The sequence below is a fragment of the Apteryx mantelli genome, chromosome 1, assembly GCF_036417845.1.
Source record: "Apteryx mantelli isolate bAptMan1 chromosome 1, bAptMan1.hap1, whole genome shotgun sequence".
Taxonomy (NCBI): domain Eukaryota; kingdom Metazoa; phylum Chordata; class Aves; order Apterygiformes; family Apterygidae; genus Apteryx; species Apteryx mantelli.
Genome location: NC_089978.1, coordinates 66,260,260 through 66,278,664, shown reverse-complemented (window position 1 = coordinate 66,278,664; position 18,405 = coordinate 66,260,260). Strand labels below are relative to the sequence as shown.

General features: G+C 42.0%; 1 protein-coding gene across 1 annotated transcript in view; it reads left to right on the top strand.

The window, feature by feature from the left end:
• COL4A1 (collagen type IV alpha 1 chain) overlaps positions 1-18,252 on the top strand; it is a 135,267-nt gene extending 117,015 nt beyond the window's left edge. The window contains exons 46-52 of the mRNA XM_067293915.1: positions 4,187-4,315; positions 5,737-5,835; positions 6,833-7,045; positions 8,504-8,681; positions 11,536-11,650; positions 12,633-12,805; positions 14,724-18,252. Of these exons, the coding sequence (XP_067150016.1) occupies positions 4,187-4,315; positions 5,737-5,835; positions 6,833-7,045; positions 8,504-8,681; positions 11,536-11,650; positions 12,633-12,805; positions 14,724-14,805 (989 nt within the window). The 3' untranslated portion in view covers positions 14,806-18,252. The remainder of the gene's footprint in view (positions 1-4,186; positions 4,316-5,736; positions 5,836-6,832; positions 7,046-8,503; positions 8,682-11,535; positions 11,651-12,632; positions 12,806-14,723) is intronic.
• The last annotated feature ends 153 nt before the right edge of the window (positions 18,253-18,405 follow it).

Here is an 18,405-nt window from a genome sequence, read left to right as displayed (position 1 = left end):
TCAGGCTGCAGGGAGTGCTTGGGGCCTCTCCGGGAGGCCTGGGCTGGCAGCCAGCTCTCCTGCAGGAGGTGTGCTGCTGTTGACGAGTTGTGTCGTCAGGTAAGGGAGTTACGGGAGGAGGTCAGTAGGCTGCGCAGCATCCGAGAAGATGAGCAAGAGACAGACAGGGTATTCTCGGAGACTGTGCAGCTTCGGGAGTCCCAACCCCCTGCAGCAGTGGAGTTGCCAGAGGGCTCTGTGCCGTGTGAAACGGTACATCATAACACCGTAGAAGAAGGCTGGAAACTGGTCACTGCTCGTGGGAGGAGAAAGGCTCCTACTCCTCCTGAAGACCTGAAGCTGAAGAACAGGTTTAGTGCCCTCCAGGATGAGGAGGAGATGGACATGGCTGCCAGGGAAGTACCTGGGACAACAGACCCTGTGCCCTGCCGGAACGCCCGGAAAAAGCGGCGGGTGATTGTTGTGGGGGACTCCCTGCTGCAGGGGACGGAGGCATCTATCTGCCAACCTGACCTCATGTCTAGAGAGGTTTGTGGCCTGCCGGGGGCTCGTGTGAGAGATGTCATGCAAAGACTGCCTAGGCTCGTCCATTCTTCGGACTATTACCCACTGCTGCTCTTCCATGTGGGTGCCAATGACACCAAGGGCAAACTGGAGACCATCAAGCAGGATTTCAGAGCTCTGGGGATGGTGGTCAAGGGTCTGGGAGCCCAGGTCATCTTCTCCTCAGTCCTGCCAGTGAGGGGGATGGATGAGAGAAGGAGGAGACGGACTTTCCAGGTTAACGACTGGCTGCGCTGCTGGTGTTGGCAACAGGGTTTTGGTTTCTACGACCATGGGACCCTGTTTGAAGATCGACAACTGATGGCGAGAGATGGGATCCACCTCATGAGGCGGGGCACGCGGGTCTTTGCCAACAGGTTGGCCAACCTGGTAAGGAGGGCTTTAAACTAGGAAAGATGGGGGAAGGGGAGAGTTATAGTGCCAGGGTAGTTGGCAAAAGACTGCTCAAGTCAGGATGCCTCCAGCAGGTGAATGCAGCCAGGGAAGTGCGCATGGGATGTGGCTATGGAGGACCCTCTTTTACCCCTCCTGGGAAACCTGCATGCTCGATCACCTCCCTGAAATGCCTGTACACCAATGCACGCAGCATGGGGAACAGACAGGAAGAACTAGAGATATGTGTGCGGTTGCAGGGCCGTGATCTCATTGCCATTACAGAGACATGGTGGGATAGCTCGCATGACTGGAGTGCTGTCATGGATGGCTACGTGCTTTTTAGGAAAGACAGGCCAGGAAAGCGAGGTGGTGGAGTTGCTCTTTATGTGAGAGAGCGACTGGAATGTATTGAGCTGTGCCTAGGGGTGGATGAAGAGCGAGTCGAGAGCTTATGGGTAAGGATCAAAGGGCAGGCTAGCATGGGTGACACTGTTGTGGGTGTTTACTACAGGCCACCTGATCAGGATGAGGAAGTCGATGAGGCCTTCTACAGACAGCTGGAAGTAGCCTCACAATCCCAGGCCCTGGTTCTCATGGGGGACTTCAACCACCCTGATATCTGCTGGAAAGACAACACAGCTAGGCACAAAAAGTCCCAGAGGTTCCTGCAGAGCATTGCTGACAACTTCTTGACACAGGTGGTGGAGGAGCCAACAAGGAGAGGTGTGCTGCTGGACCTCGTACTAACAAACAAAGAAGGACTGGTGGAAGATGTGAAGGTCGGGGGCTGCCTTGGCTGCAGTGACCATGAGATCGTGGAGTTCAGGATCCTGCGAGGAGGCAGCAGGGCACCAAGTAGGATCGCAACCCTGGACTTCAGGAGAGCAAACTTTGGCCTCTTCAGGGACCTGCTTGGGGGAATCCCATGGGTTAGGGCCCTAGAAGGAAGGGGCGTTCAAGAGAGCCGGTTAATATTCAAACATCACCTCCTCCAGTCTCAAGAGCGGTGCATCCCTATGAGTAGGAAGTCAAGCAAAGGAGGCAGGAGACCTGCATGGATGAGCAAGGAGCTCCTGGCAAAACTCAACCAGAAGAAGGAAGTATACAGAAAATGGAAAGGGGGACAGGCCACTTGGGAGGAATATAGGAACATTGTCAGAGTATGCAAGGATGCGACGAGGAAGGCTAAGGCCTGTTTGGAATTAAATCTGGCTAGAGATGTCAAGGACAGCAAGAAGGGCTTCTTCAAATACATCAGTAGCAAGAGGAAGACTAGGGAAAATGTGGGCCCTTTGCTGAATGGGGTGGGTGCCCTGGTGACGAAGGATGCAGAGAAGGCAGAGTTACTGAATGCCTTCTTTGCTTCAGTCTTTACTGCTCAGGCCAGCCCTCAGGAACCCCAGATCCTGGAGGCAAGAGAGAAAGTCTGGAGGAAGGAAGACTTTCCCTTGGTGGAGGAGGAGTGGGTTAGAGGTCATTTAAGCAAACTTGACACCCACAAATCCATGGGCCCTGATGGGATGCACCCACGAGTGCTGAGGGAGCTGGCGGACATTATTGCTAAGCCACTCTCCATCATCTTTGGAAGGTCATGGAGGACAGGAGAGGTGCCTGAAGACTGGAAGAAAGCCAATGTCACCCCAGTCTTTAAAAAGGGCAAGAAGGAGGACCCAGGGAACTACAGGCCAGTCAGCCTCACCTCCATCCCTGGAAAGGTGATGGAGCAGCTCATCCTGGAGGCCATCTCCAAGCATGTGGAGGACAAGAAAGTGATCAGGAGTAGTCAGCATGGCTTCACCAAGGGGAAATCATGCTTAACCAATCTGATAGCCTTCTATGATGGAATGACTGGCTGGGTAGATGAGGGGAGAGCAGTGGATGTTGTCTGTGTTGACTTCAGCAAGGCTTTTGACACTGTCTCCCATAACATCCTCATAGACAAGCTCAGGAAGTGGGGGCTAGATGAATGGACAGTGAGGTGGATTGAGAACTGGCTGAATGGCAGAGCTCAGAGAGTTGTGATCAGCGGCACAGAGTCTAGTTGGAGGCCTGTAGCTAGCGGTGTCCCCCAGGGGTCAGTCCTGGGTCCAGTCTTGTTCAACTTCTTCATCAATGACCTGGATGAAGGGACAGAGAGCACCCTCAGCAAGTTTGCTGACGATACAAAACTGGGAGGAGTGGCTGATACGCCAGAGGGCTGTGCTGCCATTCAGAGAGACCTGGACAGGCTGGAGAGGTGGGCGGAGAGGAACCTCATGAAGTTCAACAAAGGCAAGTGCAGGGTCCTGCACCTGGGGAGGAATAACCCCATGCACCAGTACAGGTTGGGGGTTGACCTGCTGGAAAGCAGCTCTGCGGAGAAGGACCTGGGAGTGCTGGTGGGCACCAAGTTAACCATGAGGCAGCAATGTGCCCTTGTGGCCAAGAAGGCCAATGGTATCCTGGGGTGCATCAGGAAGAGTGTTGCCAGAAGGTCAAGGGAGGTGATCCTCCCCCTCTACTCAGCCCTGGTGAGGCCACATCTGGAGTCCTGTGTCCAGTTCTGGGCTCCCCAGTACAAGAGGGATGTGGCACTACTGGAGCAAGTCCAGCGAAGGGCCACAAAGATGATTAGGGGACTGGAGCATCTCTCTTATGAAGAAAGGCTGAGAGAGCTGGGCCTGTTTAGCCTGGAGAAGAGAAGGCTGAGAGGAGATCTTATTAACGTGTACAAGTATCTGAAGGGAGGGTGTCGAGAGGATGGGACCAGACTCTTTTCAGTGGTGCTGAGTGACAGGGCGCGAGGCAACGGGCATAAACTGAAACACAGACACTTCCATCTGAACATGAGGAAAAACTTTTTCACTATGAGGGTGACAGAGCACTGGAACAGGTTGCCCAGAGAGGTGGTGGAGTCTCCTTCTCTGGAGATATTCAAAAGCTGCCTGGATGCAATCCTGTGCAATGTGCTCTAGGTGACCCTGCTTGAGCAGGGGGGTTGGACTAGATGATCTCCAGAGGTCCCTTCCAACCTCAGCGATTCTGTGATTCTGTGAAAACAGGTAACATGATGCCAGCATCTGAATGTTCAGATTAGATTTAAGTACTGGGTAGAGAGAGACTGTATTTGCCTCTTCCTCTGAAAAATCAATATCAATGCTTTGTCATTATTGGAACCTTTAAATGGTAATAGAACATAACCATTTTCTCTAATTATTTTATTGTGCAATACTAAATATATTCCTGTTTCCTTTGTTAATTTTGGCAGGTTTACAAGGCCCACCAGGCCCACCAGGTGCTTTTCAGCTTGTTAAAGGGGATCCTGGCTTACCTGGCCCTGTAGGACCAGTTGGTCTCAAAGGATTCCCGGGACTTCCAGGTCCCAAAGGACAGCAAGGTGAGAGAGTTTGTAAGCTGCCAGTAGATACACATTTTACATAATGTAAAAATAGACCAATGGTAGACTAGACCCTGGAAGATTTTTCATATAACGATATCCACCTTTTTACAAGTCACTCTGTGTCTGCCAATGAAGAAAAGAGTGCTTCTTTTTCAAGCTCCTCTACAGGAGTGCCACAACCAGGTGCTTTTCATACTGATTTCATACAGGATGACCTGCAGCACACAGCATCCTTTCCCCAGAAATGTGTTTGATAGGGTGTTTTCTTGCTTTAGGGTGGAGTGTTGAATCCAACCTTCATTACTGTGTGTCCTTTGAGAGAAGGCTCGCATAAGGAAAAACGCCTTGGTCTAGGAGTAGAAAGTATTCCCTGAGGGATCTTGTTCCCTAGTCCTAGAATTCCTCTCTTTGCCCAACCATTGCATTTTTTATAAATAAAAGGTGAACTGCAAAAATTAAACACAATAGAGAATAAAGGAATGGAGCAAAGGGTTAAAGAAATGATGACAGAAGGACACATGTCCTTCAGAATGACAGGGCATGGAGAATGGAACCTCAGAGGCATTCTTAAGTTACTAATGTTTTAAGGGACAACTTTGTTCCCTGATCATTTTACGGCAAGATGATGGGCAAGCATGGTGAAATATAATGAACATTTTCTTTCTATTTAACATAATGGATATGGAAGTTTGTTCTTGAAGGTGGAGTTCCTACTCTGCAACCGTAGTACATTAGTAAATGGCTGTGAAATAATCCCAGCGTCAGGGCAGAGCATGGGTTTGCTCATACAGGATCCATCTGTGTTCTAGTAGTCAGTTCAATACATGAATGCAGTATTGCTTTTTGAGTGATCAGGAAAAGGACAGCTATGATTGTCTAAAGCTACTTATGTGCTACAGAAATGTTGGTATGACACTGATGGTGTTAACTTCTTTTTCCCAAACTCAGAATTACTGAGTTTATGCGTAAGAGTCAAAGCATCCACAGAAATCCATAAAAGAGAGACACAACGTATGTCAAAAGCCTGTTTGGGAAGAAGCTAAGAGAATACTGATTTTCCCATTGTTCACCACCTTGTTTTTTATGGTCTATTATCTGTAGTTCCTGCAGTTTTGAATGAATCATATGATAAGCAGAGGGAAAAGATTGCCGCCCTTCACTCTCGTATTCCAGGCAAATACTAACTGTTTTAGAAGCACACCTTCTGCTTATTTCTCTGTTCTTCTCTACCATAACCATTTTGTCTGCAGTAGCCCACATATTTGTTCTAGCTACTGCAATATGCTCACTGAGTCTGAATGATGTCAGTGAATCTGAGTGTACTGAGTTGTGCCAGTGCTATCATAAGTCAAAAAGTCATAACTAACATGAAGTAGCATCGAGTGATCCAGTAATAGCTATTCCTTGTTTATCAACAGGGGTTACAGGACCTTCAGGTATACCTGGGCCACCTGGTAGCCCAGGGTTTGATGGTAAACCTGGGCAAAAAGGAGAAGTTGGTCCTTATGGTCCCCCAGGTAAGCCCATGAGTTCTTCAAAGACTTGATTCCTCCATAGAAAAATGACATAGGACGTTAGGTATGATTGTACCTAATCTCACTTTTGTAATACTTGCTTTGAATACAAGAAATGAGCAATTCTCTAGATTATTTTCCCTCAGCAATACAAGCTGTAACTTGTAAAATAAGGGAAAAAAAATTCATTAGCTCTATAAGACATGTATCTTTTACAATGTAAAGGTTATATGTGACAGCTCTGGAAATACACCAAAGGACATTTGAGACTTCAGTAAAACTACAAATCAAAGTACCTGTGGGTACTACTAGGAAAGCCTGAAGATCTTGTGATGCTAGTAGGAGCCCTCCTCTCTGCATCTACAGTTACATTCCTCTCCTGCAACTGAAAAGGAAGGAAAATCTTGGTTTCTTCCAATATAAAGGCCACAAGTTCCCCATAGCATTCATTGCAAAGGAGAGAAGACCGCTACCTTGCACACAGGATCTTCTATCTATAATACCACTCTTTGTAAAAAGTTTACACTGCCATATATCATTTAAACACACACACATATATATATATACTGGTGTAGGGTATATTTATGTATATAGTCTGGTACAGCATATATTTATATATAGTCATATACAAAGGATAAGTAATATCATCACTATACCACTGCAGATATCATACTCCTAAGAGTTTCCTGACATTTGAGCATTTAAATTTCACAACGACACACAAAATTTAAAAAATTTTGATCTTTATTTTAATTTTTTCTGAATAATTCAATTTCTTTCTAACGACTAACTGGGAAGCACTAATTCTTTAGTTTCCATTACTTGCTATAATTTCAGCCCCATTAGAAACTGATGAATTTTTTCTGTAGACGCTCTCAAAGGCATTTTAGTAACTACACAAATGGCAAATGAATACTCAGTGCTATCTGAGTGCCAGCAAGGTGACTTTCTCTGTGACACCGATGTCTGTAGAGATAAAATGAGACTTTCTTTATTTTAGGGCCCAGAGGATTCCCTGGTCCACCTGGTCCTGAAGGTTTGCCTGGGGTTATGGGCCCACCAGGTGCAGCATCTGTTGCTCATGGCTTCCTTGTTACCAGACACAGTCAGACCACTGAAGAACCACAGTGTCCATTTGGAACTAGGCTGATTTACCATGGTTACTCCTTGCTCTATGTACAAGGCAATGAAAGAGCACATGGCCAGGATTTGGGTAAGAATTGACAGTAGAGACCAAATCAGAATTCCATTAGAAATCAAAGGTTTCTTTCATTTGTAGATTTGTATTGAACAAAACTGTGTAATCATTCTTGGCTAGCTGGTGCTTTATGCCTTCTAGGCTGGTACAAATAATGGATTAATGCATAGAGGAAGCACTACCAGTTTATTTAAGGAAGCCTTTATCAAAGGTCTTCCATCATACCCTTATAGCCAAATTGATGAGCTATGGGCTAGCTAAGTGGATGAAAAGGTGGGTGGAAAATTGGTGGAACTATCAGACTCAGAGGGTATCGTCAGCTGTACAAAGTCTGATGGTGGCTGGTGAATAGTGATGTCTCTCAGAAATTGATACTGGGCCAATACTATTTAATGAACTTATTAACAACCTGGGTGATGGGATAGAGTGCACTCTCAGCAAGTTTGTGGACGACACCAGAATGGGAGGAGTATTTGACATCCCAGAGGGCACAGCTGCTATTCAGAGGGACCTGGCCAGGTTGGAGAGAAGGACTGAGAAGAACCTCAAGAAGTTCTGTGACAGCAAATGCAAAGTGCCATACACCTGGAATGAAATAACCCCATGCAGCAGTACAAATTGGGGATTAACAGTCTAGAAAGCAGGAAAGGACCTGGGAGTCCTGCTGGGCAACAGGTTGAGCATCAGTTAGCAGTGTGCCCTTGCAACAACAAAAAAAAACCCTAACAACATACTAGGCTCCATTGGCAAAAGTGCAGCCAGTAGATTGGGAGAAGTGGTTCTTCTTTGCCTCTATCTGTCAGTTGTGAGACCACAACTGGTATATTGTGCCCAGACTTGGATCCCCCAGTGTAAGGAAGACATTAATATACTGGAGTGAATACAGCAGCTGGCCACTAAGATTTTTAGTAGAGACTGAAGCACGTGACATACATGAAGAGTCTCAGGGAACTGGGTTTGCTCAGCCTTAAGATTAAAGAGAGACCTTTATTGCTGTCTACAGCTAATGGGAGGGTGTAGTGAAGATGGAGCCAGACTCTTCTCAGAGGAGCACAGTGATAGAAGAAGAAGCAATGGACACAAGTTAGACTATGAGATATTCCAGTTAGATATAAAGAAAAGCTTTTTTGCCATGGAGGTGGTTGAACACTGAAATAGGAGCCCAGAAAGGTTGTTGAATCTCAGTCTTTGCAGATATTCTAGACTGGGCATGGACCCAAGCAACCTGGTCTAACTGACAGGTGGGATAGATGGCCTCTGGAGGTATCCAACCTAAATTATTCTATAATTCTGCAGGCAGGACTGGGTTACTCCTTGCCTTGCCCTATCACTTCCTGGTGGAGCTGAGAGAAGCCACTTCCTCCAAGAGAACTCAGCCCTCCAGGACAAGCGTCTTCTGCTTTTAGGCTGCTACTGAAAATTTTTGCATGGCTTAACAAAGATGAGTTAACAACCTTTCACTTAACTTTTCAGGCACAGCAGGGAGCTGTCTTCGTAAATTTAGTACTATGCCATTCTTATTCTGCAATATCAACAACGTATGTAACTTTGCATCGAGAAATGACTATTCCTACTGGCTCTCCACTCCTGAACCCATGCCAATGAGTATGGCTCCTATCACTGGTGATAATATCAGACCATTCATCAGCAGGTATGGTCTCAGTTCTGTTGTGTTTGTAAAATGACAAAGACTATTAAAAATGTATATGGCACTTCTTTTTGTGAAAAAGGCTTTTAATCTATATAGATATTTTTTTCCTTCCTTTAAATTGAAATTTTGAGTTCCTTTGGTGAAATGGTTCAAAGTGTACATGTTTTCAGTTTAAACTTAGATCAAAAATGAATCCATCTGGGGGGAAACCCAAACAAAAAGAACAGTCTATTTTGAGTCTAATTGAAATGAAAAGATTTATTTTGAAATGATACTTTGCAAAAGCTGTGATGTACTTTGAAGGAGAAAAGTTTTGAATTTATTCACAATTCCTGTGCAAAACAACTCTTCCCTTTTTTTTTTTTTTTTAACTAGCCATAGCTAGAAGCTTTTTAAGGCTCAGCTTCCTTTTGTTTGAAATTGGTAGCATCATTTATTATGCAGTACACTGCCAGGCTTCTTGCATTGTTTTGGACATGGTGCTGTAATACAACCATTATTGTCTGACTTAAAGGAAGTAGTTGCAAAATCAATGATCTGTTTTTTAATAAATCTTCATCTAGCACAAGTTGTGACACTTACATAGAACATGACGGTTCTGCATCAATCCACAGTACTGAAAATTTGGTCCATTTTAAATATTAAGGTCACCAGCAAAGACCTGTCCTGGCATAATATGCCCAGTGCCAAAGGCAGAGGTGTGAGCAAGAGCGTGGTAAACTATACCACTGTCATTAGCTAAGAATCTGACAAAGAAGCTCCAGCCTCTAAATGAGAAGATAATCATTAGATCTAGGTACTACTAAGATTTCTATCGTTGCTCCTAATCTGTATCAGCTCTTTGCTGATCCCTCTTCCTGCCATGTAAAGTGGATGGGAGTGGAGACTGCTGTCATTGCTTTCTGGGGCCTGTATATACCATCCAAGAAAACGGGCAGTTCAAATCATCCATGCGTTGTTGTCTTTCAGCACCTTGGCATACTCACAAAGCCATTTGACCCTACAGCAAAACATTTTGTATCTAACTTGCATAGTGGAATCCATCTTGTTCCTACAGTTGTTACTTCTGTACTGTATTTTTGGTTTTGAGGCACAGAAATTGATATGCCCTGAAAATTTGGTGAGCAGACTGAGACCAAGCTTCTCAAGAGTGACTATGGATTTTGTTGGTCTTACTTTTTGGTTGTTTTTGGATATGGTTGGAAGGTGCTTGACTTTCAGAACTATTAAAATGACCAACATCTGAAATTCATGTTCCTTTTATGCTATCCCTGATCAGGCACCAAAAATAACCTTTGACAATCATTTCTGAAAATCTTGCTCAATGAGGTGCCCACCAATGTTTTGCCTTAAGCTACACAGAGTCTTATGCATACAGAGTAGCTTTTGTACCATATAAATATGTGTGTCTATACATATATATGTGTGTGTGTATGTCTATTCATGTAAACACACATATTTATGTGTGTGTGTATATATATATATATATTCCCCCCCCCCCCCCGTTTAGCCAAGGCAGAGAGTGAGATAATTGTAACATACATTTTTAACATCAGCACGTTCAGCAAGGAATCTGAGAAGACTATTCTTTCAATTTATTTTACTAGCCGAGGCCTTTAAATCAACAGTTTTCTCTGTCCAAAAGTTGAAAAGATGTAGAAGTGTCACTTGCTGCCTTAGGTCATGAGACTTCTTTTCATCTAAGGTCTTCCACTGAAATACCAGAAATCTCTTGAAGCAAAGCAGAGATCCAAGAATAGAGGCAGCTTTAACATTCCTCTTTTAACTTACTCTTTCATTGATGTGTTTCTTAAAATAATTGTCTTGCTTCTGCACTAAAGTTGAAGGCGGTAGGTATGAAAGCAGTCTTCACAAGTCAGAAATAGAAGGCTTTCATTCTGAATTCCTTTGCTCTTGTGGGTTTACCAGAATTCAACTTAATCCATTTTGCTTTTTTTTTTTTCACGTCTCTGATCATAGGATTCAGACTGTTTACTTCTAAGTATCTGTTTTGAATTGTTTTTATCATTGCTAACTACAGTAGCCAATTTAGGAATTATATGAGAAAGAAATGGATTGCATCTATCAAATTCCTTATTAACCAGCTCCCATATTATAATTGCCAGCCCAACTGACATTTTTTATGATTCTTTTATGAAGGCATGATTGGTCTTTTGCTAATTTAGTGGCCCAGCAGTTCTGAAACACAGTGTATTGATTTAAAGTAAAAGGACGGGTGTTGCCTAGCTTTTCAAGTTCATTGGTCCAGTTACTTTCCTAGAAATCTCTTACTGGAGATAAAGACCACAAATGTAAACAAAGCCACTGTCAAGAAAAATGCAAAGGGAAGAGCCTGCATTAGATTAAGACATTTTCCAGAGAGATGGCTTTCTCTCTGGAAGTCACTCTGGGTTCTGTTTAGGATGATGAATTGCTGCTATTCGTCTCTGATCAAAGTAGACCACTTTCTAAGTGATACCTGCTGGGCTAAATAGCTTGGCTATTTGCCATTCATGTTCATGACACTTGCCACTTTTAGAAACTACAGTACAAATGGGACTAGAAAAAGAGAAAGATATATATGTGTTTAAATATTCAGATAACACATCTCTTGCTTCTTTGGTCTAGGAAGGCTAATAGGAATGATGAATTAAGAGTTAAGCTGTCCTTAACTAAATGAGAAAAGAAAAAGAATCAGATGGTTGTTTTTCTAAATGAAATATTCTGATTTTGCTTTGTTTTTGAAGGTGACAGCATTTTTGAATTCAAATTCCTTAATGAAAGAAACTTCTGAAAAGAAAAAAAGTATTATCCCTCAAATGCATGTAGCTCATTCATGTCTTGGTCTTTCTAGATGCTCTGTGTGTGAGGCTCCTGCTATGATAATAGCCGTTCACAGTCAAACAATTCAAATACCGCAATGTCCTGAAGGCTGGAGTTCACTTTGGATTGGTTACTCCTTTGTCATGGTAAGTGCACTAGGATATACTCTGAGCTGAGAAAAGCATTTGTTTCTGGTGTTTGATCTACGCTTCTACTCTGGGAAAGATGATATCTGACAATACTATTTCAGGTCTCAGGAGGGTTTTAGGCTTCTACCCTGTCTGGTGACTTTATAAAGATTCTGGCTAATTATTAAATGGGGATAATATAATAGCAATTCACTGTCCACTTTTGGGGAAATTCACAGAGCCTGTTCTCTTGTTTGCAGCTCCAACACAGGTTCCAAGTGCAGAATAAATGAGGAAATAAGCATAATTTTCCATCGTCCCTTAACATCTTCATTGCAGAAGCTTCCTAGAGCAGTAGAGAATCAGTGGCTGTCCTCTTCTCATTTTTGATGAATAAGCCTTCAGTTTTCAAATGACTTTTTTTTGATCTTTTGTCTATTTTTTCTTTTGGCTATATTGGTACTAGTAAAATAAAAAGGACCAGGGAGCAGTCTGAAGAGCCGCTCTGCAGTCATCCATACTGTTTAGTTGTTATCTTGCTTGCTGTCATGCTCACAGTCTTTGTTCACAGTCACTCTCCCAGGCCATGTGTTGGCATGATCTGGGGAACAGCATGGATCCAGAGCTGTTAGCGCTAGGCAGTATGAGAGAGGCCACATTCTTCTGGTTCAGAAAGAGGGTTTCACTATTGGGATATAAACTACTGCCCCCACTGCCAGCATAGTCATAGCCTGAGTGTCAGTCCTGGAGTATTTCCATGCAGGCAGCTGTCCTCAAGGAGGTGTTGCTGATGTGTTGTGCTAACATTAAGCAGGTCAGCCCAGTGCCACCCTTCAGCTCTGGCCCCTTGCTCCTCTCTGAGCAGAGGGACCAAACAGCATTCAGACACGAGAAAGGGCGAGGAGAGGCATGTGAAGAAGTACTTGTGCAAGAGAGGTACTAGGTGCTGTAATGAAAGAGGTTGTGTCCTCCTCTGACTGATGCTTTTGCATTTTTCTAGCACACCAGTGCTGGTGCCGAGGGCTCTGGCCAGGCCCTGGCCTCTCCAGGTTCCTGCCTAGAGGAGTTTCGCAGCGCTCCCTTCATTGAATGCCATGGCCGGGGCACCTGCAATTATTATGCAAATGCTTACAGCTTCTGGCTTGCCACTATAGAGAGGAATGAGATGTTCAAGTAAGTTCATGATTTATTTATCGGTATTTGAAACTCAGTCACGCCTTGTCACTGAATAACATAAGTATTGTTTGGATGTAAAACACGACTGAAGTACTGGCTGTGCCCCAGATTGGTTAATATATACAGTTAATGACTTTTGTTAAAAAAAAAAAAAAGATAATAGCTTTTGGGGGAATTAATGAGTCTATCTTCCATTAGTGTCTACAATGTGTCATTTGCACTTAGGATTTTGCTTTTTAGACTGCTCTAACAATGTTTGCATTTCCAATATGTTTGATTGTAGTCATTGAGTCATAGCTGGGATAGGCTGATATCCTGACTGAAACTAAGTTAGAATATAACATTCCATTCCCCCAGTGGATGTTAGTGCATAAAAGAAACCCTTGAAATTAGTGCAGGTATTGAACATGGAGAGGAAGGAAACTGAGTGAGCTGAACAATTATTTACTGCTTTCCAGTCTGGCAGAAATCTCTCTAAATGAACTTCAGCCCAAGACACAGGCATTAGGCATTTCTTCAGTTTGGGCTCTGATTTCAGGAATTAAGTGGTAGTAGGCTCTGTTCTGGTCCCCTGCATATAACTGTATTTCTCAACACAGTACTGTTCAATCCATCTGAATTTTATTAAAGTTAATATGTTAGCATACAGACCAGTTCTCAGGTCTGCATCGCTTGCCTGGTTCACAGGCGTTTCTCTTGAGTGCAGACGGGCCTCCTCTTCTGCTGCTTCATCTGCTCCTGCCTTCCAGATCTCTGAACGCTCCTTAGCCTGTCTCAGTCAAAATGAGGCAGCTTGTGTGGCCAGGTTTGAATTCTTGTCTATGAGACAGCTGTAAACTGAGTAGGTGCCAAAGTTGAGTGCTGGGACTGATTATCCCTGAGGCTGTGATAATCACTTTAACCAGAGAAGCTACTGCTAAAAGAACTCACGTGCCAAACTTGGGGTAAGCACTGGCTCCCTAGGAAGGAGCGGGGCTGTTCAGATGAAAATACGTAAGAGTCAGCACTACAATTGTTTGCATTGGAAGAGTCCTGCACAGAGAGAACTGTCAACTTTATATCCTTTTCTGGCTACAAACTGTGTCTCAAGCCACTAAAATAATCGCGGTTTATACTTGGATCAGGGGACCTGTCTTGCTATCATAATTCACAAGTGTGCTCCAGTTTCCTGTAAACTCATAATGCTAGTAAATGAGAAAAAGTTAAATGTAATCACACTTTTGTCTGAAAATGCTTTATTTCCAGTTGTTAGGAGTAACACCTTATGACAGATTAGAGACATGAAAGATTTTGGGTTGTCTATTTGACACCACTTTGCATACATCTTTTGTTGGCTATTTATTATTCTGTAAAATCTCAAGAGTTAGAAGAAACTCATGAGTAGTCACAGAATCAGATAATGGTTGAGGTTGGAAGGGACCGCTGGAGATCATCTAGTTCAACACCCCTGCTCAAGCAGGGTCACCTAGAGCACGTTGCACAGGATCACGTCCAGGCGGGTTTTGAATATCTCCAGAGAAGGAGACTCCACAACCTCTCTGTGCAACCTGTTCCAGTGCTCTGTCAAATGCCTCAGTTTCCTTGCCTATTTTTTTATTACTACCTAAATTTCAGCATTTTTTCAACTGCTGATTATTAAACAGGTAGTATCTTCTGCTTAAGGAAACCCTCAGCCTAGTAACAGAACTAAATTCTGAAGTAACTGGAAATCACTGATGTTTATAACTGATCTTGTGACAGTCTGTAACCTACACTTAAAAGTGTACTTAAATTGGAGAACTTAGGGACACCTTGATTCAGCTCAGAGAGGCACTTGGCTGCATGCAAAGTTTGCCTTGTCAGTAATAATCCTGAAAACTGACCATTTTGTATTAACAACTGTTAATGGTTCTTTTCATGTATCTATTTTCAATAGGAAACCAACGCCCTCAACGTTGAAAGCAGGGGATCTGCGCTCAAACGTTAGCCGTTGTCAAGTCTGTATGAGAAAAACATAATGACTTTTGAATTTCAACTAATTTCACACAATATGGTGCTATTCGTTTAACAGCAATGAAGCCTAGACATATATCATATGTACCTCATTGTTGTTGAATATGAAAACAGTAAAGTGCCTTTTAGGAACTTGCATAACTAACACACACTGCTTTACTGGCCCTGTCCTTGCTGAAGAAGAAAAGAGACAACAAAGATAAGCTTCAAATGTTGACATGCCAAATGGCACTTTTGATCAAAGTATATATATTTTTTATATAAATGCAATGCACTGATAGAATAAAAAGTCAGAGTTCATCCAGAAAAAAATGCAAAGGTGCTAGGAGATATGCAGTTCTGCCTTATACTGTTTGACTCCCCTTTCTCATTCTTGTATTATATATTTAGATTCATTCTTCTTCCCCAGATAAGCTTGTTGTTACCATTATCTAGCTGTCTCAAAATCCAAAACTCTTGGGTATGTACTTATTGTTCCTGTACAAAGCAATACTAATGTAAAAAAAGAGTTTTGGGATTATGGATTGTGGTTAAGCAACAAGTAACCATCCTTCCAAAACATAGGGTGCCATCCTGCAAACCTTTCCTTCTGTTTGTAGTCCTTAGTGCTATTGGTTTTAATGGGACTGCATTTGGAAGAGATTGCCTAATTGATTTCCCGAATAGGCAAGTAAGTGTTTCTGCTATGTTGGTACTATGCAGCTTCTTTATGCAGTAGAACAAACTTTCCTGTGGAATAAGGAATGATCCAGCAATGGTCAAGAGAAAAAAATATATAAATATTTTAGTAATTTATATAGATATCAACCGTTAGGCAAATCAAGCTTTGAGTTTATCATTTCAAAAAAAAGCTTACAAAAGTTTTCTTTTTTTCAGTGTCATAAATTAGATGTTAAATGCCAAAATATGATGTGAAACGTTCATTTTGCATAGCTCATTTCAATACCGAAGTCTGTAAATTGCAGATACTGAACCCAGGTTAATAGCTATTTGTCTTTATTATAGTAAATCCTGCTTTGAGCTTATAGTGTTTATTCTGTATTTAATATTTTTCAGGGTTTTAAACACTACTCACACACTGAATGACTTGATTTTGAAAAATTATAAGGCCTTAATTTTGTTAATACTGTGCCAAAAAAGTCTTCAAAGTGGCCTAAGAAATATTTCTTAGGCCTTTCTATGCAATTGTACCAATGTTTGAGCACATCTGTGTCTAAAAGTGTTTTATAGACTATAACCATGCAAATACCAAAAGATTCTTACAAATGCCAAGGCCTTTATGTAATTTCTTAAATGTGTATTTCTCAAGAATTCAAGTTTGTAATAAAACTATTTGTGTAAAAAAAAACAGAAAAAAAGAAAAAGTTTTTACTAATTTGTTATTAGCATTCATTTACAGCAATGAATTAATTTTTAATAAGCCACCAATAAATGCACAAGCTTGATGCAATCCTAGATTATTTTTGTTTTGCACATCTTGCAGATGTACAAAGCATCTTTGGAAGGGGAAAACAGGATGCTGTACTGACACCTTAGTTGTTACCTTAATAGAACTAGTACTGGTAGAAAAAACATGGGTTATGCATCTGTTATTGACATATGTTTGATAGTTAACATGTTATAAAAATTATATAACTTAGCTCATGGGAAGCAATCAAGTTACACATATTTTTCACTCTTTCCTTCAATTTTTCATGCACCAATCAGGACTGAATTATGTAGGATAAAAACCAAAGGCATCTGATATAATTTTGCTTGTGAGCAGGCCAGTTGAATCTTGGCTCTGGTTGCCTGAGGAAGAAATGGGCCATGATGTCTTTTTCCGTGGCAAAAGCACATAGTTTGTTCATGTTTCATATTGTTTTCCCAAATTTTTGGAGAGGTTGCTGATGCTGTGAACTCACTTTCACTTAAAATCGTTGAGGACATTGTCTGGCTGACCCTGAATAGAAGTTGGCCATTTCCTTTAGTGCTGATCCTTCCTCTCATGGAAGTTTGGACAGATCATCATTTCACTGATAAATGACCAGTCCTCAAAAAAGTTCCTTACTAACCTATAGCGTACAGGAGTGTGTTTATAGCTGATCAGCCTGCTGTGTGCTTTTCCAAAGTGTCGTGTGGTGTTCAAAGGAAGAAGAGAAGAACATGGGGTGATTCCTCCCGGCAGCTAGGAAGAATTAAGCAGACGTTCAGCCTTCTCTATCTCAGATCATCCAAGCTGTTGGTCAGTCTTTCTAATTACACTCTACAGCTTTTATCATGGTCATCTAGGGTTTTAATTTGCTTGGTCTGAGTTCTCCCCAGACTGCCATTATGCCATTATGAAGTCCTGCAAGTATGTTTGAATCAAATCTGGGCATAAGAAAACAATCCCATTTGCCAGTGAAGGGACTGCTCACTGCAGCTAGGTGTGTACTGATCTGTCTTGGCAGGGAGCATTTTGAAAACAAGATCCTTTGAAAGTTTTCAAAAACTGTTTAAATTATAGTTTGATGTCTTACTTATCTAGTGGTAATTATTTATTCCGTAATGTTCAGCTCATAATGACCTAAACCTTTGCCATGCTGTTTGTACTAAAGTCAGTAAGTAAATCTGTTCGGTGGTTATTGATGCAAATCAGATCTGCAAACGTTCTGGACTCTAGATTTTGATGCCCTGAGTGAGGAAGAGCAACTTCCCATGCACTAAAGCAGAAATGTGAAACCTTCTCTTTCTTTAAAAAAATCTGCAAGAATTCCATATTCAGTTATTTATGGCCAGCATTGTTGCTACAGTATGGTTCATTGTATGAACAGGGAAGTGCAAACACATCATTTGTTAAAATTGTCTTGCGTAAGCTTAAATTTCAGGATAAAGCTTTACTAAAGAAGTATGGCTTGGTTAGTAGGCCTGACTGTTTCTGAATGCAGTACTTGAAGAATAACTTTCATGACCGAAATAAATACATCTCTAAAACAGCAGGTGGTGCCCTTGCTCTCTTTACGGTAAGATTGGCACTAACAACTTTAAGCTGACAAATGCTTCTCTCCTGCCCTGTTCTCTAATCCACTAAAATGTAAAGCAGGTTTGCAGTTCTCTATTTTTCCCAAGTGGCTGTCTCTATTCTGACATGTTCTAGTCACCAGGAATTTTCCTTTTCAAATAGGAATGGAATAGTGTTCAGTAAAAATTAAGATTCTATGCATAGACAAAATACAAATACAATATAATGAAACACAATATATTGAAACAAATGATCTCACTGACTTTCCTAAGGTATTTTTGGGCTGTGTATCTTTTCTGCCAGATGTACATTCAATTTATAATTATCTATTTATTCTTCTTATAGTGATAACTTCCTTGATGAAATATGATTTTTTTCTATGAAACAGGTTTCCTGAGAGCCATATCCCCTTACTACGCTGCCTGAAAAGTGGTTGTATTAAAGTTGTACCTTTTTATGACTGAAATCATACAGTTGTGTGACTTTTTGAGAACTACTTTACTAACTTTCATGTTGAGTAATCTGCATTAATTGCATGATATAAAACATGAACATCTGTAAAACATGGGACCAGGCATATAGGTCCCAAAAGACCACTGAACCTGATAAACCAGAGAATAGG